Source organism: Taurulus bubalis (assembly GCF_910589615.1).
Source record: "Taurulus bubalis genome assembly, chromosome: 16".
Lineage (NCBI taxonomy): Eukaryota > Metazoa > Chordata > Actinopteri > Perciformes > Cottidae > Taurulus > Taurulus bubalis.
In genome coordinates this window covers 10957707-10984104 of record NC_136604.1, presented here as the reverse complement: position 1 = coordinate 10984104, position 26398 = coordinate 10957707, and the positions used below count along the sequence as shown (strand labels likewise).

General features: G+C 41.5%; 1 protein-coding gene across 1 annotated transcript; it reads right to left on the bottom strand.

Annotated features, from left to right (window-relative positions):
* Positions 1-19541: 19541 nt before the first annotated feature.
* On the bottom strand, positions 19542-26182 carry gmpr (guanosine monophosphate reductase). The gene is made up of 9 exons (XM_079232268.1): positions 25900-26182; positions 22935-23054; positions 22670-22753; positions 22376-22549; positions 22201-22282; positions 21678-21784; positions 20945-20987; positions 20662-20821; positions 19542-20552 (listed from the first exon to the last, which is right to left on the bottom strand). Exons 1-9 carry the CDS (start codon positions 25984-25986, stop codon positions 20369-20371), a joined length of 1041 nt encoding a protein of 346 aa, XP_079088394.1. The 5' UTR covers positions 25987-26182; the 3' UTR covers positions 19542-20368.
* Between the last annotated feature and the right edge of the window lie 216 nt (positions 26183-26398).

Genomic DNA, 26398 nt, shown 5'->3' with positions numbered 1-26398 from the left:
ATAGTTATTTTCAATGATTGTCAAAAACCTTAATCAGGGGTCATTTAGTCCTAGATTGAACCTAGGTGGGTCAATGTTAATGTAACATGTGAGACACCCTAACCTAATACATACAAGTGCAAACACACTGGGTTGGCGAACTTCACTTTAAGAATGTGTTAAGAGGAAGAATGCATACAATCCTCATTGTGTTTTGATGAATTACTTTATATTGCTTTATGCAGAGAGGCTGTGTGAGAGGAACCGAGAGAATCTGCATGTCAGCTCTGAGAGGGTCAGGATGTTTCAAAGCACTTAACAGACCTGTCACACTCGCCATACAGCCGACATTATTTTGTTGTCTCTATTTACGCAGTACTGTATGTTTTTAGATTTTTTTTATCTTTATTAAGACGAGGGTAGAAAGTAGCAACAGCACTTTGTAAAGGTGAAGCTTTTGGAAAAGTGAAGGGGTGGTTTGGTAACGTGGGAGCGCATGTGCCATTGGATCACAAAGAAAGGGATGATTGTGACAAGTTTTGGAGAATATCTATCAAGTTAGTTGGTTAGGTTAGAGGAACATTCGTGGTGACAAAAAGACTTTGAAATATGATGGTTTTCAGCATGTGAGCTTGTACAGCCATGCAAAAGTCAGGGGAAAGTATTGGAACGTGTTTTGAGAGATTAACAAGGAGCAGGCTTTTGAAATATCCCAATGATGTTCTGTGCTAGACTGAGAGCATTGATTAGAAGGTCACGCCACAGAAGTTTGAAGGCTGTCATATATTTGTAACGTGTGTGTGCTAGAGTGTGTATGATGCTGGTCTGTGTCTGTTTACACACACAAACACACACACACACACGCTCACACAAACACAAAACAATACAGACCATCCCTGAGACTCAATGACCTATAATATGTACTGTATTTAGATGAATGCTTTGTGGTGCACATTGTCCTTACTGCAAAGACACTAGTTGACTGACATTGGATTAACACACACTGCTAACAGCAAAAAGTGCTCTGTGGTGTGTTTGTGTGTGTATGTGTGTGTGTGTATGATTGTATGTATACTGTGTATAGGAACAGGTTATACTCATTTGATATATAGTCAATGCTAAATGTCCAGGGTTTCTACTTTGAGTCGTAGTTAATAGAATCTTGCAATTTGCACATCAGGAGGAGGGAGAAGGGTGGAAACATGATTTAGAGCCGCCCAGTCCTGAAACGAGCCCTAGACCACATGACACACTGGAGGAGACCAGGGTTGTTGTTCCTCAACAGGCACTTGACACAATGTACAGGAAAAGTTTCTACACCAACGCAGTTAAGGTCAAATTAAATTTGAGTTTTCACGAACATACCTGTGAACCATAGCTGTAAAACAGAATTGTAACACGTGCCTGCCTACTGAATTTTAAAGATATGCCATGTAGTGTGTCTGAAGGGAAATTGTGACTTGTTTTGTCCACTTTTCCCGCTGTTGAAACCAGGGTGCAGGGGCCAGGGGCCAGTTTTGAACATTGACTGTGCTTTCAGCCAGTTGAAACCTGATTTAGCAAAGATGTACCAGTTACCTCAACAGATATGCCTGCTTGGTTGACCCAACATTTAGAGTTCAACTTCTTTGTCAGAAGTTCAACATCCCAGGCTCCTTCTGGCATGTGAAAGCTCAAATTATGTTGTTTTTTTCCCTGAGCTTGGTCTTTGAAGTGTAATGTGAGGTGTATACCACCTGTTGATCCTTATACTGTATATAAAATGCTTTAGTCTGTATTTTTCCTCTAACATCAGTGTAACTGAAATACGGGGATGCTTTCTTTTTCAATTTTGAAATATGATCAAAACATGACATTTGCAGTTTTTATATTTATCCGTGATGGCAGAAAAACATATTCTGGGATTTAATATCTTCTGGTTGTATCGTGCCTTTCAACAAAATGTTTCTCCCACTAGTTAGATTAACGTGCAGGATTCTGGCCCAGCCGTGTTGTTGAAGAGATGGAGACAACGTGGCTTCCTGCAGGCATATCTGTTGAGCTTTCTACTTGTTACTCGTTAAACTGCAGAGAGAGTTTTTATTTGCACCTAAGACGTAGATCAGTCGTATTCTCATCCCACTGAAAATGTAGGTTTAGCTGTGGAGGGCAACCCTTCATGTGGTGGGAGTTAACCAGGGTGATGGCAGGATGGGTGTGATGGTGAGTAAAAGAGTAGACCCCGTATGAGATTTGAAAATGCTTTATTTTTTTATAATAAACAGGGTTTCTCAGATCAACAACACCATAGTAGTACATATTCATTTCTTCCTTTTCTTATTGAAACATCCATGATCATTACTAGTAGAAATAGTAGCATGTGTGTGTGTGTGTGTGTGCGTGCATGTTTTGCAAACTGTGTGTGGCTGTGTGTTTTGTATGTCACACACACATACATGTGTGTTGTCCAACCCCCTTCCCACAAAAAAATACAAACGCAGATGCAACAACATCTAAACAAACCTGTCAGCCACTCAGACCATCAACACCTTTACTGTCAGGTGAGAACCATGTTTAGCCAAAACCAAGTGATGTTACTTTGGTTACTTTAGAAAGCAATAGTACAACAATATTCAGGCACTCTCTTTGTGTGTGAGTGGAACACACAAAGAGAGTGCCTAAATATTCCACTCAAATTCTCTGCAATAAAAAAATCATAATAATCGTCTCGCTTTGCAACCAAAACAACTCCTCATTTCCTCCCATAGAGAAAATACAATCTTGCCATATGCTGGAAAATGCACATAGAAGCTAATACACCTGAAAACAACTCACTCCAGTTCGCACTATTCCCCTCATCATGGAGTACATTTTAAATCTTTAGAAATTGCAGTTGCAACACCAGTTGCTAGTTTTTCAGGGAAGTGTCTCAAATATGCAGTATCAGACCCCCAAAACCTCCAACGTCTGGCTGGTTGGAGTCATACACTCTGTTGTCATGCTCCAGGCGAGCATATGTCAGATGCATCTGAAGTAACCAGCAGACATTTTGACTCCGCCAAGGTCTGCCTCGTTGCCACGACTCCCGTAGTGACCTCGTTAACTTTGTTTCAGGTACCCAATCACAGCCAGCCAGCCTCACACCTCCTCCTGAGGCGAAGCAATCGATTAACCTTCAACAACCGTTAGCTACCTTTCAGTGTGGCCTGGGCTGCCTGCTCCTAACGTCATCTTTTGATGTTTGGTCTCCTTTTCACTGCTAGCTTATAACGACCGCTGTGTTGATACTTCATAGGAAACGCATGCTTAGTAATAGACGATGAAACAAAGCCATCTGACATGTAGACCCACTCTGAATGCAGTGGAGGGAACGGCGCATCGCAGCAAGGTTTCAACATTTTTTGAGGGTTTGTTGTAGTTTTAATTTTGTTCAAATAACCCCAAATTTAACCCTTTCATTCCCTTGAAATGTTCCACAATGTGCAATACTTACATGTGTTCCCCACCACCACTCTTTGCTGTGCCAAGTATATGTTTAAAGTCCTACTACAGTGTCTCATCCATGTTAATGGCGTGTGTATTTTACTGTTTGTCGATGTGTGTGTCACATCTGTAAACGAGGATGTTTGTGAAGAGAAACAAACCCAAAGGAGAATTTTCCCCTCACCTCTCTATCCCTTTTGTCCCTGCGGCCTTCCTAAATTTGAGTGTGTGTGAGAGATGGTTTCATGTCTCCTTAGTGTGTGTGTGTGCGTGTGTCTGCACCATGTGTCGTGTGTGTGGTATGTGTGCTAACCTCGTGTTCAATTGTGTCCTGTGTGTGTGTGTGTGTGTGTGTGCGCGCGTTTGCGTGCGTGCGTGCGTGTTTGTGTGTGTGTGTGTGTGTGTGTGTGTGTGTGCGCGTGTGTGTGCGCGTGTGCGTGCGTGTAACAGAGTGTTTTCTCCTCTAATTGTCTGTGAGATCATAGACCCTGATCGCTTAGTGGGGACCACTTTTTTTTTTAGAAAAAAAAATTAAAAATTAAAAAAAACAACAGAGATGCACATGTAAGTAGATGTAAAAGACTTGATAATATTTCAGCACTTTCTAATCCTAGGATGGGCTATGGTCTAACCCCTCTGTCTCAGACCGATACCCTCCCTAGGGGTAACATTCATTCAAAACAGACAGAGAGAATGAGAATGAAAAAGGGGGTGAATAAGGATGAAAAAGAGAGATGGCTCAGTTTAAGTTTTTGCACATCACCTTGCCGTAACCTTGTGTTTATCTGTCTGTGCTCCATCTGGCTTGGCGCTCGGCGCGTTCTTGGGTCCAACGGGCCGAGGTGTTAGGTGGTTCCTTGGTTCTTTTCTTCTCGGAAAACCTTTTGCCATGGAATGCATCCCTTCTTTTGTTGTGTTCAGGTTTGTTTGGAATCTTTCCCACCCTACACCGACCCGGCTGTGCGGTTAAAGAGGTTTTGTGTTCACATTTTGAGATCTAACGCGGACACATTTGTCAGGAGTTTGGCACAGCTCGGTCTGGTCGTGCGGTGTGAAAACGGTGCGTACAAACCTCTGCATTTTTTGCATTATTTTTGGTGCAGAAGCTTTTTCTGTGTTTTTGGTCTCCTTGTAGCACTCAATATAATGTCAGGAGACTTAAAACTATGTAGAGAATGTGTCATTGTTGAGTTTTTACGACAAGCTTCCTCACTTGAGGAACACTGCTTATGTCTTTTTTTTTAATTGGCTTCTTGCACAATTTTACAAAATAAAATGAATGTTGGTGTGTGAGCTTTGACTTTTTCGATCAGAAAAATAAGGCATATGTGCTCTTTGTTTCTTGATGTTTGTACTTTCGTTTTGCAAAAAGTATGTGTTTATGGCACTTTGTTGTGTTTTAAAGTGAACAGAATTCAAATCAGGATTCCTTTTTTGTCCATTTTTTTTTTTTTCTCTTTTTTTTTGTATGACGTCTCGTCAATGTCCATAGCGCTGGATAACCAACTCAGGCAGAAAGAAGAAAAAAAACTTGTAGAGGCCCACTTAACAGTTTAGTTTCACCCCAATCAATTTACATAGTGGGCTGTTTATAAGATATGTAAATGTATTACATATTATTTGATATGATTAACAAATGTCAATATTGACAATTAACTATGAATTATTATTATGATAGTATGTGTATTATGCTGGAGATGGCTTGGATTACTCTTTAGTGTACTGAACATCTTTGTTCTGCCTCTCTGTGCAAGGCGACACTTCAACAGGGCACAGGCTGTGGCTTGTGACCTTTGACCCTGCCCACTGCCACGGAGGGGGGCGGAGCTTATCTGTCAGCTGTGGCTCAGTTGATCCCGCCCCCCCAGGTTCTGAACACTCAGCCCCTGAGGCTAGCAACCAGTCCGTCTAGATGTTTCTCTGCTAACCGGTGACACCAAATACTGAACTGAAACTTTTTGGCCCATAGCAGAGAACCGGACATCAGCACAGACCTCCTCGGACAGTCTGGCCTGCAGGGAGGCCGCAACAGTTCCCAGCCAACTTGTCTGTACTATATTGTACTCAAGAAGTCCCTGTGTCTCACCACCCTTTTCCTCTATAGCAATGGAGAAACCCTGTCGTTGTATGTATTTGACATCTGTACAAATGCACCTCTTTGAAAAAGAAAATGAAACCTTGACATATCTGGAATAAATCTGCAAGTTGTGTCTTTATTTGAATACCAACGCTAACAAACACACCCGTAATACCACAATTTGACATAGATACTCACACACAACACAAACACTGCATTTGAAACCTTATCTGTCACGCTATGATATTTTTACTCCATTGGGTTGGTGCTAAAAGTGCTCAAATTGAGCAGAAAATACTCCCCTCTAATGTCCAATAAGCTGCATGACAACTCCACTTCATGCAACGATTAAGACCCTGGTCAGTTCGCTCACAGGAATTCTTTGTTGCACTTCAGATCATTATCCTGCTCTGGTTGTCTTTAATTTACTGTCAACAAATAAAAGCAGAGTAAATAGAGACATTGTTATTCTAAAGAACAGAGTAGGAAAATGCTGAAGATCTTGCAGATATTTCCAGTAATGAATATTAAGTTGCAAAATAAAACTACATTTCACTTAAATTACAATTTACATGAATAGAATCTCCTGGCCGGATTTTTGACTACAACGGTCACCAAGAAAACATCATCTCTGTGTTTTATAACTCCAAAATGGCCCCCCAAAACGTAGAGATTCTTTAATTTCCTCGCTCCATTTTGTAGTACATTAAACAAATCATATGAAGTATATGTTGGATCATTCTCCTCTAATTTGTCACTTGGCTCCTGAGATGATTTTGGTTTGAGGGCTAGACTCAATTTAATTCAATAATACCACAAATATAATAACCAAAAACAAATCCTGCTCCAAGCTATAGGTTGTAAATGTGACCAAAAATATCCCATTGTGTCTTTCAGGAACATAAACGTTAATGTTGGTATCTGACACCCAGTTTGATTGAAATTGGAATTTGAATCCAGCTAATTTGGTCTAAAAGTACATTCCCTAATTGATGATCCATTAAGTGTGAACTAATCACATAAAGTAGTGACTTAATAATTTGTTAATGTTGAGCAACAGGAATGCATGATATATCATGCATTAATGCATGTATTAAATCATAATAAGCCAGGCATTAGCTAAGCATATTTTAGTCTTGCAAGTTTTTTTCAGGAGGGGGGCTGAAAGGTACAGGCGCTAAACTGATGAATACACTATGTCTTTAGAGTATAATCGCCTGAAAATAGGACTTGTTGTGTTAAGTTACCTTAGAATGAGCCGTTTATATCTACATACAGGTTTACTACAAGTTTCTAAAGGAACAAACCAAACTCTGGTTCTAGAAAGGGCCAATCACGTAGTTCTATTACTCACTTGGCACACAGGAGAAGTTTCCGTTGTTGCAATCTGCAACATCACTGCTAGAAGACGACACATCATACACACTGCACCTTTAAGCACCACCCGGTCAGCATGCTGATTGATCGAAATCAAACACAGCCACTTAACAGGCACTCCCTGGAATATGTTCATTTTAGATCTTGTATTGTCTGATTTGTGTTTTCTTTTTTTATACATTGTGATGAAAGAGCTGTTGAAGTTGGCTCAGAGCAGCCTTGTTGGATTTCCTAACCTCATCAAAACAGCTCAGGTATCATTTTCATTGCCCATACACATATAACTGAAAATGGTTGAATATTTACTGATAATTTGGTATGTCCTTTGGATAAAGATTGAAGCCATCAGAAAGGAGAAGGAGACTGCAGCAGAGTCCATGTTGAGGTTTAAGATGGAATTGATTGTTTACACTCAGGACAACACAGCAAGACGTTAGGGAAGAGGAAGAGGAGCATCATTGTGTGGTTTCATCCATGCTACCAAGAAGACAAGCAGCAGCTTCACTTTGAGAAAGAACTGTGGGAACACCCTGAGAGAGATGATTAAACACCTGAAATCCTGTTACAAAGTAAGTGTAATCTACATGCTGGGCATTTTATTGTTCTGCCTCACAGCATTTATTACATTTAATACAAATTTCATATAATGTAAAAAAGGTCAAATAGAAAACGCTTATTTGAATCTGCACCTCCTCCTACTCCATTAACAATCTAATTTTTTCTAGTTTTGAAGGTTCCGTTAAAATAGTATTTTGTTGGCAGCTAAATATCTATAGTAGATTATTTCTAACAACCTCCAGTATGAATCATGTAACGCTATAAATCAAATACAGATATTGTTGTCACATTGACAGATACAGCGTGACACCCCAACATTCTCCTTTCCAAACCACAGATTGCTGGCCAGTGTCTGGCTGAACAGATCCTGCTGGTGATCCGCTACCAGGTGTTGCAGGAGTCTGTCATCCAGCTGCAGAGGGAGATGCTGCAGATGTTTCAAGACATGGAGATAACAGAGTTGCTCCTTTAAGAGGACTCTGGCATGAAAACCAAGAGAATCCACCTTCAAACTCCTTCATGGAGGCCTGCACATACCTTGTAGACTTCTAAAGGCAGTCCAGGCCTGGCAGCATGATGTAGTTGTTCAGCTTGTGTGATATAGATGTAGATTGAATGTGTGGTAAGAAGATCAATTAATTAATTAATTTGGTTATACCCATTGTTTTTCTTTAGTTTTAAGTAGCATGTTCAGGCCAAATCATGAAATTATGTACATCTGTTTAAATATACATAAGAAAATGCCAAAACTCATGAATTAATGCCAACATTCTCACTAACATCACCATGTTGGTGCAATGTTTCCGATTCATTCTTATGATGACGTGTGTGGTTTAACAGAATTCAAATATTGTTTGATGGTGACGTCCATTTTGAAGAGGAAGTTGTTATAATGATATGTTCACATATTCTGGTTGTATCAAATATATAAAAGGTATATTGATTCTAAACTCAAAACCCAATGTGACGAATAATAAACCCAACAATGCTGAGTGTTGCCCTCCCGTCCGTGTATGATGGCGGGGCGCACCCAAATAACGGCAGCAGACACCTTAAATACAGTTATAACATACATACGCATATACATCTATAACAATACACATATACAGTTATAACAACGTTGTAATGAGGGCGCTGTTCACTGTTACACTCTTCCTTTCTCTTCGGTTTTGTTCTTCTGAGAAACACAAAGCGTGGATACAATGCGCAGACAACCCCCTAGTGGTGAGATGGCGACACCTGCTGGCAGTTTTAGATATTACCCACATTACCGTATAAAATCAGTTACTTAACAATTAGAGACAATCAAAGCATTGTGTAGGAGTGAGCATTGTGATGATTGTTTTAGAGTCAGTTAACATTCCCTGTGTTGTTGTGATGTATCACATCCATTGTGTAAATAGGCACCAAGAATTAGAGAAAGACTTGCAAATACTTAAAAAAAAAAAAAAAAATGTATATGGTCATAGTCCTTCACTATTTACTGTTATCTTGGGAAAATAATAAAGAAGAAGAAGACAAACTCCTATTTTTCATTGTCATCAATTAATGTGTGAATCTATTACGGTAGGCATGAATTAAAATGAACATTATGATTTCCCGAATGTTTTATTCCAAAAGGCGTAGCATAACATACAGATTAACTGTACTAAGGCCATCAGAGACATCAGAGTAAAAGTACCTCGACATGTAGAGTAAATGTACAGTTACTTGAACTATTGATGAAGGGTCAACAGAGCAACCGTTAACCTTTAAAAGCTCTCACCAAACACCAACAGTGAAATCAACACGTGTTCATCGTTTTGAGTTTCTTCAACGTCCCTCCGAGGACACAGAGCAGGTGTTACCAGACTTTTGATGAAGAGTAAACTACTACAAAAGTAGCATTTGAAAAGATTACCCGAGAATGTACTGCAGTCCAGCTTCCACTTCAAAAAACAGTCAAGCAGCCCGTAAGGTTTTCTTTAGGTCCCCATATACAGGCATTACGGTAAGGTCGTAGAACTGACTTCTTCCCGTAATGCCGAGTACATACGGGTACTTGAAAAACACGAGCGCTGGGAGAAGCAGCGATATTACACTCCCTTTATTCTCTCACATGTACAGGCAGCGTGCAGCACTGCGCACATGCGCAGTCCTGGTTTAGGGCTCAGCACAATAACATAATCAAGTAAACAAACACTATTTATACCAGGAGGGAAACACTGTTCCCCGAGGGAACACACTTCCACATTACACAGGGGAGATGATTTGATTTGTAAAATGAGACAAAAGGAGAAAACATTTGACAACAATATCCTATTTCTGCTATTCAGTTGTGTCTTCTTTCCCCCAGGTATCCAGAAGAAGTCGGCCCTGCACAATATAAAAAAAGAAGAAGAAAAACATCCTGCCGTAAATATTGGATTACACAGTAATCATTTTATCTTCCCCGAACAGTTTAAAGAAATTGAGAGGGGAAATGTCTCTTAATCTGCAAAGTTACTATTTATCTGTCAAGTAAATATAGTTCAGTAAAAAGTGCAATAAATACTCAAAATAAACGTGCAATAACAATCCAATTTCCCCTCAAATTAAATACTCAGAGTGAACAGAGATATTATTCATAACAATAACTATATACTATATAGTATAACTGTATTCATAGAAAATAGTTTGACATATAAGCTACTAAAAAGGCTCATCACCAAGGTCATTGGTCATTTATTATTTATATTATTAAAAAATTATGTTAAAATAACAAACATTAAATCATGTTCAGTTAGCTGTAGTCTGTCTGTTAATCTGGGCTGAAATAAAAATGGAAGAGTGGTCGTTATGAAAGTGTTTGAACTCAATAATCTCAATCATGTTGCTGTCTTTGTCATGTTGGAGACAAACAGGGCAACTGCAACATGCAACTTCACTTTGCAGATATTTTGTCTTTGATAGAAAATCTATTTACATAAAATGTTGGTGGTTTGGTCTTTTCAGAATAATAAACTGCTACAATATTGGGACAACATTTTGTTCTGGCATACTAATCGTATATAAACCTCCAATAAACCACTGAACCGGTCCTGTTCTGGTCCAGTGCCATTTTCTTGAGTCAAGACAATATCAGTGTTTCAGAAAAATAAATAAAAGTCAACACAAATGAAGCTTTAGAGTAAGTTTAGTCGAAGACCAAACTCTTGCAAGCCCGTCATTTATGTGTATACATCTGCCGTCACGCCTCACGCATGCGCACTCCTTGTTTAGTAGCTGTCATTGTTCGGGCCGTCAATCACGACACCAGCTGCAGATCAGCTGGTCTCCTCTGACCAATAAGCACCACGAAACAATTACGTTGTTAGCCAATCATCTTGCTGCTATCTCTTTAGATATGACCGTCTCTACTTCAGTTCATTCATGTTGCTGTTACGCACCTTCCCCCTCCCATCTCCGCCCAGTCTTCATCAGATCCATCATCATCATCACCAGGTCTGGACTCCACGGTGGGATTCATCGTGTTGCTGATCGGGCAGACGGCCTTCAGTTACAGATCTCCATGGAGAGTCCAAGCGCCAAAGACTCTGAGACGTTATCATCACATATCATCTGTTAACAATAAACAATGATCCTTTCTTTATTTGACTGGTCTCTCCTGATTGAAATGAGCTTATATTGGGGGTTTTGGAGTTGAACAAGAGAGGAGATGATGGTTTCAACAAATCTATACAGCATGTGAGAAGGAACAAAACAACCAAGATGTGCAACAAAGTAAAGCACACAACGCTGTAAATGCTGTGATTAATACAACGAGAGCATAATTATCTACAATATTGCCCGATAAAAGAGTCTATTTAATTTACCATTTGGCTTTCAGTGTTCAACAGATCAGTTATGTTGTGAGACATTTGTCCAACAACACATTTACAACGGAGGAGCACGTCTTTCTCTCTCTCTCTCTCTCTCTCTCTCTCTCTCTCTCTCTCTCTCTCTCAACTCAATTCAAAGAGCTTTATTGGCATGAATGTTCAAGAAAGACAATATTGCCAAAGCATTACAAATAATAATATTACAGTAGACTAGTTAAAAGAAAAGTGAAAGTTTGTTTGATACAATACAATGATTGATTCGTTTTCTTGATTCAATACAATTCTCTCTCTCTCTCTCTCTCTCTCTCTCTCTCTCTCTCTCTCTCTCTCTCTCTCTCTCTCTCTCTCTCTCAATTCCGTTTCCAATCTCCAATACCGACGTGTTGACATATCGCAGAGACGGGTTGTGTAAGGTTAACAACTCATAGCTGTACAACAGATCACTGACAAATGAACTAAACATAACTCTATATGAATCAAATAAATATATACAGTAAATTTGACAAATATGATCAAAACAATTAATATCTCTCTTTCTGTATTGTTTAATGGCACGCACGGAGGCACGCAGTTACGTACGCACGCACACACGCACGCAAGCACGTCAGTAAATGCCATGGAAACCGGACCGAGGCTATTTAACGGCCGCGGCGGTTCTGATTCTTCCCTTTGCACTTTGGACTTGGACATGAACTGAAAACCTCATGTGAACCCAAACCGTGCAAAGTTAACTCTTTGAGTTTTTAACTGCTTGAGATAATTTGCTGGAAAGAAACTTGTTGGCGAACAGAACTACTACACCTGAGCGACAGAGACCCTGAAAGAGGACCAGAGACCCTGAAAGAGGACTTCAGTGGCCTGCTGAAGGGACTGGGCTGTCAATTGGACCAGAGCTGTGGAGGTAAGACAACTTTTATGTTTAGTTTAGCTTTTTTTATTTATTATCAACGAAAACAATGAAATAAAACAATCTTTTAAAAAGTGTTCTCAGTTTAGAAATCAGTGAAACGTTTTGACATTCAATGTTAAAATGTCACAGAATGTTGTCAGGCCTGTAAAATGATATTTGAGCGACAGAATGGCTTAAAAATTGCGGGAGATGTGTGGAGTGTGTTAACGATTAATATAGAGGTTCGAAACCCTTGTTATTTTGGGTTTAAGGCATCAAAACGTCGAAATTTAACATTGAAATGTCAAAAACAAAATGGCGCCTGAGCCATTTTTATCGAATTCTGTAGATTGTGCACCATGGAAACCATATGGACCTGCAGGTGATCATGAGTTGGTTTATTTTGACTGTTGACACGTGACTTATTGCACACACATCTGCTCCTTTTACTTTAGCATATTAAATACATGATTTATTTAACATTTAACATTGAACATTGAAATGCACTTTGCTCGTTGTTGCATACTTTGTTTTGAGGGGACAAGAGCGATCTGTTAAGTCATTATGGGACTGCATGTGCGCGTGCGTCCTCCAGCATCTCCTCCACGCACTGTGATATGCACCACATGAACAGGGAGAATTATGAGTTATAAACGAAAGAGATTACCGTGGTCATGTTGGATTAATATCGCCATGTTTTACTGTGCGTCATGACGCACGTCCTCAGTGTCAATTAAATACGTTCGCGCCGTTTATTGCAAACCATTGATCGTTTTGTTCACACAAACACTGAAGTCCTTACAATAGTTTGGTGCAGAATAAATGTCTTTGCCGAGAGCTCACGAGAACTCAACATGTCGGTTAATTGACCAGAAAAAAAGCTGCGCGTGAAAGGCACCTGCATGGTCTGTGCCTTTTAAATGAAGCACTCTTCATGTGCAATTTAAGATTTAAGCTTGCTAATTATGAACGCTATTGTTGTTTGAGACAAATACAAATAGTAATACTGCTGACAATATCAATAACGATACTAATAATTATTGGCATTGGAATATATTTCTCTCTCTCTCTCTATGTTTATATATACATGTATATACATACAGTATATATAGTCAAAATTTCCATCTTTGTGAACAGATGGAAGCAGTATTATTTATTTCCGATTCCCTCATCTGTTTAAACTAACACAGGCAGAACTTATGTATGTTTGATATTACTGTTTATAAATGTTTCCAGGCACAGCCTCCTATGTGCTGTCTGCGTTGTTAGGTTATGGATATGCTGTCGTTTTTTCTTTTTTTTAAACTTTGATTATTGCTCAATGTAATCTATTTAATGTTATGAGAAATCCTTACGTTTGAACATTTCCCTTTCAGCTGGTGTGAACTACGTCATGGAGCGTCCTGCTAGAGGCCCCGTCAGGCTCGCCTTAGACGACGAAGGTAAGGAAGGTGAGTTGGAGCTTGCATTTGTGAATGGTCATTTTGTGTATGGTGTTTGGGAACAGGGGGTGTTAATTCGCCAGCTCCTCCATGGAGAACGCCTAGAGGACGACGAGGGAGAGGACGACGAGGGAGAGGACGACGAGGAAGAAGACGACGAGAGAGAGGACAACGAGGAAGACTGGGATCCCGAAGATTCCGGATATGGCTCCATGGACTCTTCCGAGGAGGAAGAAGAGGACGAAGAAGAGGTGGTAGAAGAGGAGGATGAAGAAGATGAAGATGACCCTGTGGTGCCCCCAGCCCCAGAAGAGTCTGCACCCTCCACGTCAGGACTCGCACCCTCCGCCAAGAGGACCAGAGAAGAGGACGGGGAGTCTGCACCCTCCACGCCAGGACTCGGATCCTCCGCCAAGAGGACCAGAGAAGAGGACTACGGGGAGTCTGCGCCCTCCACGTCAGGACTCGGATCCTTCAGAAGATACTGGCACAGGGATGAGGACAGCGACTCGGATTGAGACCGACAGCTTGTTTGCTGCAGGATTGTAAAACCTTTATGTCTGGCAGGACTGATAAAGCACCAGATAGCCTTCCCTCGCGTCTGGCGGGGTTGGCAATAGGTAGCATCCTGCAGCAGAGGTTTTGGTGCGGATCGTCCTGAAGAAGCTTCGCTGAGGAGGAAGAAAAAGATGAAGATGACCCTCTCACCCAGCGGTTCCCAACTCTGAGTTTCTGACAGGACCTGCAGCATCCAAGTCCCTTTCCCCCTGGCTATCTTTTCACCCTCCCTTTTGGCGTGGCGCCCCCAACCCCACAGAGGTCAGAAGAGTCTGCACCCTCCAAGTCAGGCCTCAGATCCTCCACAAACAGAAGACACTGGCAGTGGGATGAGGACAGCGACTCGGATTGAGACCGACCGCCTGTTTGCTGCAGTATTGTAAAACCTTTATGTCTGGCAGGACTGATAAAGCGCCAGACAGCTTTCCCCCGCATCTGGCGGGGTTGGCAATAGGTAGCATCATGCAGCAGAGGTTTTGGTGCGGATCGTCCTGAAGAAGCTCCGCCCCCAGTTGTGTACTTTGGAGTTTTGTGTAGGGTGCTGCGGGAGTATGGGGAGCTGGACCCGCTGCAACGGGCTATCCGGTCTCTGTACGACTGCAGTGGGAGCTTTGTTCTTATTCTCTGCATTAAGTCTGTGAAACTGTGAATGGTTGTTATTCTGTCTATGTTTTTCTTCATACGGTGTCTTTCCCAGAACAACACTTAATACCAGCAATAACAGGAGTCCCCTGAAAGTGTCTGGCTGAACCAGACAGATGTGTTGTAAACAATTACTAACGTTAAGAAAAGTTTCCAAGTCTCTTTTGATCAGGTATCGATGGCCGTGATACAGGAAGCAACATCCAGGGTCTCCTTGAAGACGCAGCAGATGAGAAGGATAAGACTACAGGACCAGATGGAGAGCGGCGGTCGCCTTTCTTTCAGTGTGCTGAGTAAGTAATCCCTCCCAAGGACTACAGAAGTATCAGTAATACGATTCCATCATTGGAGGCCAGATTCAACACAACAATGTAAAGGTTGTGTAGTTGAGTTCCAAAGTATTCATCTCTTGTGTGTGTGTCTCACAGGGCAGGACTCCACAGGTCTCACTCTTGGGGCAGCAGAGGGTGGACGTCAACCAACCCGTCATCCCAGGACAACCCAGACCCACAACAGACCTGAACCCCTCTCAGCACCCCAGAGAGTCAGAGACCCAGGGAGTACGGTCCTCCCTGCCCCTCCACCCCGACACCACCCGCCCCACCCACCAGCCGAGAGGACGAGGAGCGTCCCGTCCCCACCAGCACAGAGGACGTAGTTTGTCTCCATCTGCTTCTTCTGTGCTGGTGGGTTCGGGAAGCTCCTCACACACACAGGAAGCTGTCAGCAGCTGTTTGCATCTGCTCAGAATTCAAGAAGGAGATGTGTCTTTATATTAGAAACAATATCATAATATTTCTGATATAATTAAATGTATGACACTTTATATACAATAAATATTGTGCAAATTATAATTGCATTTCTTTTTGATTTTCATTTGACTCAAAGGCATTACTGTTATTACTGTTGAGTATTGATCTTTGTAATATTACATGTTGATACAAATAAAATGGAGGAACAGCCAGCAACGTGTAGTATAATTCTTCTTCTCATAAACAATTGTTATCTTTACTGATTGTGTACCAGAACAGAAGGTAAGGATACATACATGTAGGTGCATGGGAACAAGATAAGACGTTAATATATGAGGGGGAAACAATGTGGGAACTTAATTAATAATATCATTATTATCATGTTCATAACACTGCTGTAGCTTATTTCAAAATTATCACATACAACTTACCAACACTGGAGAGACATAACAAAATAAAGAAATACATAGAAAATAACTACAAGATACATTTGTGTTTTTACTTTGCAACAAAGAGTATTGTCAGGTACATATACTGTCGGCCTAAATAGATCAATTAAACATTTGAGAGTTATTGCACGATATAAAAATTAAATTATGAAATGAAAGTTCCGGTGAATACTCGGTCAATATGTCCAATATGGAGGGGGTGCGCGCCGAACAACTTCCCGTCATCCCCGTATTTATGTATACGATATCAGACAGCAGGCCTAGGTTGGAAATGCACGGCCCGCCACTGGAGGTCAGGGGTCAACCGCAAAACATCTGGTGTACAGTCTGATGCAACAACTAAGAGAAACTAACTCCTTTTTCACAGTTAAACGTACAGTGTCACACAGATCAGACGGAGAGATCTGAGCAGACACATGCAGGGCAGGTTGTACATGGGCACAATAATCAACCAATTGCAAGTGACAGTAAATGGACCTGTACACATTCATTATGGATGTCAGACTGTTATACATACATGGATGTTCAATGCGTTTTATTAAACTGATGAAAATCACATGCGGAGGAAGTCAAGAAACAAGGTTGCACAAGTCATATTAATGTAAACAAACAGCAGCCGGGCATTATCCATTCAATATTACAATACATTAATGAATTAACATTTTTACAGAATTTAAGTGATTTTAAAGCTCAATATTAGTTATGTATAGATGAGCCCACCATTCACTATCCATCTACTATTACTGTGGTACTGATGTGCTTTTTTGCTGGGCTTTAGCAGTGTCAATGGATACTCTGGACATGCTTTAGAGAGGTATAACATATATAATGAGGAGGACAATCTCCCTCTTTACATGATTCAAATGAAAGGAGTGTGATATGGAAGTGGAACCCTCTGGAAAGAAACATGCTGTAATGGTTGCACACTTTACTTTTGTCCTGAACAACCCTTCTATAGTGTGTTTTGCAGAGTACAGTCATTGCTTAAAGTGTTTCAAATTGTTGACATGATCAATATCAGACATGAGTTGAATACATTTGTCAAAACAAATATAACTCCTGCATTTCACTGAAGCATATTCAGAACCTATATCTGAATTAGAAATACTCATCATCAAAATATAGTTTGTTAGATTAGAAAAAATATATATCCTGTAATAGTCAGTAATGATCACAGTATGATTTTTGTAAACTTTCAGAGATAAAATTAGTTTTTCTTTAAAGTAGTTTCACAAAGAGATTAATAGCACAAATACAACATCATGCACTGCGTCAACACCATTTCAGGAACTTGAATAATGTTAGGAACACAGCACACTTTTCCCTTCCACAACAGTGCAAATCCAGTCAAAACAGTGAATGTCAATTACCAATCACAGAGATAGAGACCATCACTTATGAGTGTCACGACCCGGCTCCAACACCATGACAAAACGAGAGGAAGATACCGTGTTTAAGGCAAAACATAGAAAAGTTTATTTGCTCACTAAGATGAGTGGCAATGCACCCCAAAACAATCGGGAACGCTTACAAGGAATAAGGCGCTGTTGCCTGGCTGCTTTTATCCTTGGAGAGCATCGGCCCAGGTGCTTCCATGTAGGGCGTTCCACCTCCTGTTACCTGTTGGGTGCAGGAGACAGACAGACCAGTGTACATGCTAGGGAACCATCACCTCTCCCTCCATAAGACCTGGGTCGTGACGGGAAACCCAGCATAAAAAATATCACAAGTGACACCAAAGCAAATGTTCAAAATCACAGAAAATCACCAAATGTCCTGTTCCCATCTATAGAACAATCAGGATGAACCATGACCTTCTCCATCGGTCTGATACCTCCTGCACCAGATTCCCACCTCAGCAACCGGTGCACTTCAGAAGCACTTTTAATAGGTCAGGTATAGACAGGAGGAAAAACTAAATACATTCTCGTCACTGGGGAGCCCTGGACAGCACGTCCGTGACCACGTTGTTCGTCCCCATCACTTAACCACCTGATTAACCTCTGGTTGGAACACGTCAAGGAGTTCAGGAAGGTAAGTGGGTTGTGTTCAGTAAAAACAACTACCGGTGTACCACTGTCCCCAACATACACGTCAAAATGTATGCAGAAGATAGGTAGCACCTGACTTTGCGCGAGGCAAAGGACCCACCCAATCAATTATCAAATGTTCAAATGGTTGGCTGATTCCTGGAATCAGGTACAGAGGCACAGGTTTTAACGTCTAGTTTGGTTTGTTTGTCAGCTGACATATATGGCTAATTTTAATAAACCTGGAGATGTCTTTTTTTATAAGAGGCCAAAAGAAGTGCCTCAGAATCAGGTCATAAGCTTTCCTCACACCAGAGTGCCCCGACTCATCATGAGCCACTTTTAACAGCGACTGACGGAGGGTAACAGGCAAAACTATCTAAATCAAAACTATCTAAATCCTGAAGAAAATAAGCACCAGCACTGGCTAGCACCTCAGCCTCAGGGCGAACCTGTTGAAACAGATTCTCCAGAGAGGGGTCAGCCTGCTCTGCAACCAGGTCACTGCAGGATATTGACACATTGTCATTGACATTGTCCTTATCTGACACAGGTTTTGAAGTTGTCATTGCACGCGTCATTGCGCAGGCCACGAACCCCTCTGGAAAATCCCGTTCCTCTTCGCCTGGTTTTGATTTTCGTGGCACAGGTGACATCACCGGAGGAGGTACATCTGCCCAGACACATTCACCAACCAAATCGTTCCTCAAGCGACAGGTGAGTGATGAGTTCAATCACCAACTGAATTTACTGTCTGGATGATATATTTCTTGAAGGTAATTTTTTGTTTAGAGTTATGTACCTTTTATTGTGGTAATTGCATTACTGTTAAGACTATACAGGGGAAGGAGGTTGGTCATTATTGATAATCAGTTGAATGCACATGCTGCAAGTCTACAGAAATGACATCAGGGCTTGTTCCAGTGCGTTGACAGTTGACATCCCTTTAAAATGTGTAAAGCAGTAATGTTTACTCAGAGCACATTTTAACTGTTTTCTTTTTACTTGAATAAAATGTTTTAAAAGTAACAGTATTTTTACTTGAGTATGCTATTCTAGGACCCTTTAATACATGTCCAACACATTAAATGATGGTTTGTATAAATAATTGGACAGCATGTTAACAGCTCTTATGACAGAAGATTTTGCTGACTCTCAAATTGTACATTTAATGTTTGATCCATTCTCAATATCCATAAATCATGTTTTTTTCAAATTATACATCATCACCTATATCACATATGCAGTTCCTTATCCAGAAACACATCACACTGATTGATCTCTAATCATTTGGATTAATTTCCACTATTTGCTATCTTTGTAAAAACAATGATGTATCTCGTATGTAATGTAATTAATATAGTTTAACTTTGTCGTCTCTTTATGTAACTTTTCCCTGAAGTTCTTTGCGTAAAGTACAAGAGCATTAGAGGCCACAGGGCGCTATTGATTTACAGCGTCAGGCACAGTGGAATCAACAAAGAGGCCTTAATTAAACGTTTATATGCACAGCCGGGTGAATTACATATGTCAAATGTGTCTGATGCATATATTCAAAAGTCCTCATGTTCAGCTAGCTCAGTCTTCCTGACACCCCAAACACATGCACACACTTAATAGGGACACACTATTATGTTGTCTGTCACCCAGACAATGATTCAAATTCACAGAATAATCAACACCACTGAGGAAATTCGCAGAGGGTCCTGCATGCGGTTTATTGCAGAAGGATTTCTCCAGTGACCATTAACGTGTGACCCCTCTGGATCTTGCATATTGATTTGCACATTCATTCCAACATACAGTTGAGCAGAATAGATTCCCCAAAATAATCTTAGCAATGATTCAAATGAATTGGCCTTTTTTCTGCTGAGTGTGTTTACATGCAAATGTTTATTATATCTGTCATTCTTGTTTATTCCCTATAGGCTGTTAATTTAGAAATATTCCGAATACTAATACACTAGTATTTTTGCAATATTAGTGCACATGCCTCAGTAGTTTGTCTCTGTCTAAATCTGGCACATTCAATAGCATGTCATGTGTCTCTAAGCATGTAAACACACTCGCTGTAGGATTAAGTTGCTTAAAGTGCTGGGATTCTTTTCCCCGGGAGAATTCAGGTCAATCTGTGAGTTTCTTTCAGTCACGATCTGCAGGAAACTAACAGCTTTCTGACAGCAGACATCCTGAGAGAAACAGGTTGGCGGATCATGCAGAAGTTTGGGGTATGAGTGTGTGTTGATCTCCTGTATGTGTGTTACACCACTGTCCTGCTATTGCTATTGTATGTATGTGTATGTGTGTGTACGCCCTACAAAGTGAACATTTGGCTGGACTGTTGTGTGACACGAATGAAGGTGGTTCTCCGGCTCAGCTCTTTGAGCTTGGCGGCGCCCACGTAGGTGCAGGTGGAGCGGAGGCCTCCTAACACGTCCCGGATGGTGTTCTCCACATCTCCTCTATAGGGAACCTCCACCGTCCGTCCCTCAGACGCCCTGAGAACACAGCAGAGAGAGCAGATAATAGGAATACGTATATTTTGTAGTTAAAACTAAAATTATTTTGTATTTTGTATTGATCGGCGTATACTCCCCAGTCTCTTACCTGTACTCAGCCACTCCACCCACGTATTTCTGCATGGCTGTGTCGGAGCTCATGCCGTAGAAGAGTTTGTATTTCTTGCCGTTCCTCTCAGTGACCTCTCCGGTGCACTGGTCGTGGCCTGCGAGCATTCCTCCCATCATTACAAAGTCGGCGCCTGCACCTGAAGAGCGGAGGCAGAGAAGTCATGTGGTTAAAGATGGAGAACAATACAGCACAGTTATATTAACAAATATGTGATTGATTAAGTGTGAAAAGAACATAAATGTTGGGGTTGAATATTTACCAAAGGCCTTCGCCACATCTCCTGGGCAACTACAGCCACCGTCCTGAGCCGAGAAAAAGAACCGTATGGTGTCAGTCATACGGCTTCACTCTGGATCTCAGGTCTTAAAGGTTTTTCCTCAGAAGGCTGAGGACACCCTCTAGTGGCTACTGTTATTATCAACATTGTAAACTATTTAAACCTTTATGTAATAGCAAATTATGGACTAATATTACATTTAAACCAAAAGCAAAAAAGGCCCTAAAATAAAAGCAATCTATTTTGTCATTATGCATGAACTTCTGAGTCACTCTTCATCCATACTGTCAGTTATCACCCAGGCTAGTGTTGATCTAAGGGCCCTTGGTTATGTTTGTTAGGACCCTATCCTGGACGTTGATAGGAATTTCAATAGCGTCACATGAAAACAAGCTAATTGTCTCTTTTATAGAGCAAAATGACAAAATGTTAACTACATTGTTGGACTTTTTCTTTTCAATATTGTCTATATCTAAGTCCAGTGCATCCATGACAGTTCCCTGCTCTACCCGGTGAAGGATGGCCTTTTGCCATACTGGACCATAGTTAATTAAATGTTTTTTTTTGGAGAGGAACTGAGAGATGAACTCCTCCTCACCAGCACAATAAGATAGTTTGAACATATGCAGTGTCCTTAATATACTCATACATAACACTAACTTCAGCCACTCTGGCTTTCCGTTGATATTTGTTTGTGCCGTGATGTGAGACTTACAGAAATAATGTGTCCTTTGAGTCCATGGGCTGAGTCTGCACACTCTATTACGGCACTGAGTTGTGGGTAGCCGACACCTGTCTTGATCCTTGTCGTGCACACAGACCCTGCAATGCACAGTTCACAATGCACGCATTAGAGAAGTCCATCATCATGTCACTGTGTGTGTGTAATTGCTGCTGCCTCAGCTACAGGAGCCTGTTATCTTTCAGGTGCTGTCAGTTCATGTTGCTTTTCCACAGGCTGGAACCAGAAAACAGCACCGTCTGAATGCCAGGCCCATAAGAGATTTATCAAACTTCATAGCAAAACAGTATAATTGAGACTAGAGCGCTTTCTTTTTTCCAATGATCTGCTAAAACCAGTTCTGCTGCATTACGTCCCTGCCTGTCTCCCATCTTAGTTGTGTCTGTGTTTATATGGGAGGTTATGTGAGCCCTGTACAGCTTTTTTTGTGTTGATTTAGGGGTAAATCCCTACTCAGGTTATTTGCAGAGACACTCAGACAGTCGTGTCCACTCACCTGGCCCGATGCCAACTTTGATGATGTCAGCACCGGAGAGGATGAGCTCCTCCACCATCTCCCCTGTCACCACGTTCCCAGCCTGCAAAGCCATACAGCGTTAGCCCCAAGACACCGTCTCACAATACAACACATCCCAGAGCAGCCCGTCTGAGGGGTGAACCGTCTCTCTTACCATGATGGTGTGCTTCGGAAACTTTCCTCTGACCGTCTTGACGAACTCCACAAAGTACTCAGAGTAGCCGTTGGCTACATCCAGACAGATGTACTTGAGGGTGGGGACCGCTTCCAAAATGGCACACAACTTCTCCAGATCTGCAACGCTGCTGCCTGAGCTGACGGCTAAATGCTAGGGAGAAAAGCCATGTTTGCTCTTTAGGGGGAGACCTTTATGAATACAAATGTATGTCGTTACTGTTGCTTAAGAGGAATCTTACATAAAAAGAAAGGCAAATATTGGTGATGTTACCTCTAAGCATTCTGAATGATTAGCAGCAAAGTTCTTCCAGTCCTCTACAGAGTAGTGTTTATGGATGGCTGTGAAGAGAGTGTGCTGCAGAGAAAGAAAGAAAGATGGAATGATTTAACGGCAAAAAAAAAAATCTGCATTCCAATTTTTGTCTGTGATTCTATCAAATACAAAGAGATTGTGCAGAGATATCTTGGCAGTAACACACAGAGACAAACAGTGATGCTGTTATTTGTCTTTCATCCATTCAGCTGTGTTCACTCACTTTGCTGAGGACCTGTGCCATCTCAAACGTCCCTGTGGTGTCCATGTTGGCAGCAATGATGGGGATGCCAGTGTAGGTCTGTTTAGAGTTGCGGAATGTGAACGTCCTCTGAAGGTCCACCTGAGGGGGACGAGACATGAGTGCTTCTGGAGGCCTGCTTCCTGAACGTTAATCATAGCTACTAGGAAAGGGCTTTATGCGGCAGATGAATATGTTTTTCTCTTGAGCTGACTAAGAGATTTTCTTGAAAATGGGAGCGGCTCATGTGGCTCATGTTCAGTGTTGATGAGGATGCACTGAATCATTTAGAGCCAGTGATTAGCTTAGCCGGTGCTGCTATAATGTGATGTGCTACATGAAACCAATGGGACCCATTGAGACACACTAGCTGCTCCCTTTACAAGAAAGTATACACGTACTGATGAATCAAGCTTCCTTGATTCCTTCCAACAGCTTATTAAAATAGTTTATTCCAATGCGTTACACAACTGAACTGTTAGCTACTATGAATGTAGTTTATGCACATATGTTCCTCTAAAGTGAGTCACAAAGAGGAACACACGTTTCTTCTTAAAAGTACTGAGGCAGCAGACTTGTGCTCCTGTTTCACGATGTTTTAGGATTTACCAGTATTGTTTAATGTCGTAGTCTTGTTAGAGAAGTCATTTAGAGAAGGTATGTTGTATTATTAAAATGCTCAATACTTTAATCTTTTAGGTTGTTATCACATATATTTGCCACAGGGAAGGTTAGATAGATTGTTATGAAGAGTTTTATAATGAAAAGTGTTTTGAAACAGATTTTGAGCCTTCAAGCTGATTCTATTTTCTTAAATCCAACAATTTCATAGTGCTTTTGTTGAGTACATTGAGACATTTATTATGCCAAACTGTGGCAATGGGCAAACAGCCCAATGTGTGCCATAACCTTCACAGTGGAATAATGTTCATAGTCACAGCAAAATGAGGCCATAACTCATAATGGCAGCAGAAAGAGGAAGGTGGTGAAAGGAGTACGGATGAGAAGGGCGGAGCATACGGTCGTGCAAATGTATGATCTCTCTGCAGTAAATCAATACAGGACTCTTCTTTTAATACATGCAGCACTCTGACTCAGCAGTCTGGTCGCCAGTGAATCATATATTCATGACAGAGTATGACACGTGGATCCAGTTGTCTCAGTGATAAAGCATCCTTAGGATTTATGCGATGCCATTTTTGTTAGCTCTGGATACATCCGACTGTTAATACAATCTGTATAGTCTTTGCAATTTTTGCATTGAATTACAAATCCCCCTTGATGTGAATCACTAATGAAATATCTTTTATAGTGACAGATTTTGGGGTTAGAATCAGAATACATCTGGCTAAGCAGATGTGGGCGACTGTGGCTCAGTGGTGAGCAGGGTCGTCCTTGGGCGAAACACTTAACCCCAAAATTGCTCCTGTAGCTGTTCCTATGGTGTGTGAATATGTGTGAATGTTAGTTAGTTGTGATGGGCAGATGGCTCCTCCAATCAGTGTATGAATGGGTGAATGATGCCATGTAGTGTTCAAGCGCTTTGAGTGCTCGGAAGACTGGAAAAGTGCTATACAAGTACAGGTCCATTAGATGTGCAGCCATACAATTTGAAGGGCTTAAATACAGTTTCTGTTTGTTACCGTGTTGCAGGTGTTTTGCTAACTCCAGTAGTGCAGTGAAAATTCATATCAATGATTATGCATGTATTAAAGAGACCCGTCACGATTACCGACCATCTTACCATGTGTATATGGTCTCTTGTTATTGATGCAGTTTGTCTTCCATGACATTCATGTACCCTCCCCTCCTTGGATTGGCTGCAGTATACTGGCATGCTGCAACGAGGTCATCTTGTGGAGACTATTAACATCTGAACTCATGTCAGTTATTTTGTTTCCTTTATTGTTTAGCTACCGTAGGAAAAGGTGATTTGAACTGCCTGTTATTGCACTACGTACACACAGCGTGCTCCAGTGCTGGGTATTCTCCTTGCTGTTATCCGCATCAGTGTGTGTAAATATAATGTTATCCTGATACCTCTGTGGCATATGACATGTGCTCTGGTTTAATGTAACACACAGTACTATTTTTAAACAGGTTTTCTGAGAAGTCTCCCGTGCCTCTTGTTGTCGGAAGCCAACTCCCGCCCACATCCACCTTCCACCCCAGATCTAGTGCCACCGCACCAGTATCGTGATCTTGGATCGGTACCAGTCCCTGATCTGGTGACACGTAGTATAAAACGACAAGGAGATGGTTTGTATTGTCCCCGATAGCTGTGGGTGCTAGAGACACTGTGGCCTGCTATATTGGTGTAAAATGAAAATGACTAAATCCATTCTGATCAAGATATTTCTTTTACATTTAATTACATTTTTGTTATCTCTAACTATCCTCTTCTTCTTTAGTTGTTTTCTCTGCTTGTAGACAGTTGTTGTTTACCTCTGTCTGGTACAGGCTCGTCTTGTTTTCTTGTCACCTTTAAGAAGGTCACTCCGCTTTTACATGCTCCGTCAAGGTAGCATTTTTACCCACCAAAGCACAAAAGCACGACAAGACAACAATGAGACTTGCACTTATTACATTACAGTGATTGGCACTTTACAGCTTTAGTGAGACATTATTTCACGCCTATGGGGATAATTAATGTAATTTATGTTGTTGCTCTGTGAATCAAATCATTTTTCATATTTGATCATGACTAGCAAACTGGTTTAGAAGGCCCCAAAATACTGCCTCCCCACACCTTACACCCCCTTGTATGAATAGTTAGTATATCTCTATTGCCTCAGCTATCATAGAGGAGCAAGGGCAAATATGCTTTCTAAATGCAGCAGTAAACACATTACACTCCTCCTGAGAAAGATGCCTGTCCGATGGTTAATTGACCTGTAGCTGTAATATTTGAATTACATTATCAGTAAAGCTAATTAACCACACCGACCTCTGAGCGGCTCTTCAGGCTGCTCCTCTTGGGTCTGAAGAGGACATCCTTAAAGTCCAGCTTGAGGTCTGAGTCCACGCGAGGCATCTTGGCTGCCCAGAACACCGACGACAAGGATGAGGATGATGAGTATGCGGAGGAGACACTCCTGAGGAAGGCTGCTGCAGCAGTGGTGGTCGCTGGTCTCAAGCCCCAACCACAGAACCCGAATCTCCAGGCGGCCAGCGTATTTATAGCAAAGGGGGGCCCAGCCCAGCACCGGCCCCCATGGCTTTATTTGGGCCTGGACTCTCTCCCCTCTCTATCCCCCTTGCTCTCTTTCTCCTTCCACTGCACCGCTGTCCCCTCTCTCCCTCCTCTCCTTCAGCCGAGTGGCAGGAGCAGCAGCGGCCAGGCTGGCATGCACGCCTGACGCACACACACCAACACACCCTCTTACACACACAGACATGGTAGGACTGCAGTGGGTTGTGTGCTGCAGTGCTAAAGAGCACACCTG

Coding starts and splice junctions, on each gene's coding strand:
- gmpr (XM_079232268.1), bottom strand. CDS start 25,986: ATGCCTCGCGTGGACTCAGACCTCAAGCTGGACTTTAAGGATGTCCTC. Junction 22,550..22,669: donor ATCATTCAGAATGCTTAGAG/GTAACATCACCA, acceptor TTTTCTCCCTAG/CATTTAGCCGTCAGCTCAGG. Junction 20,822..20,944: donor AGATGTGGCGAAGGCCTTTG/GTAAATATTCAA, acceptor TCCGCTCTTCAG/GTGCAGGCGCCGACTTTGTA.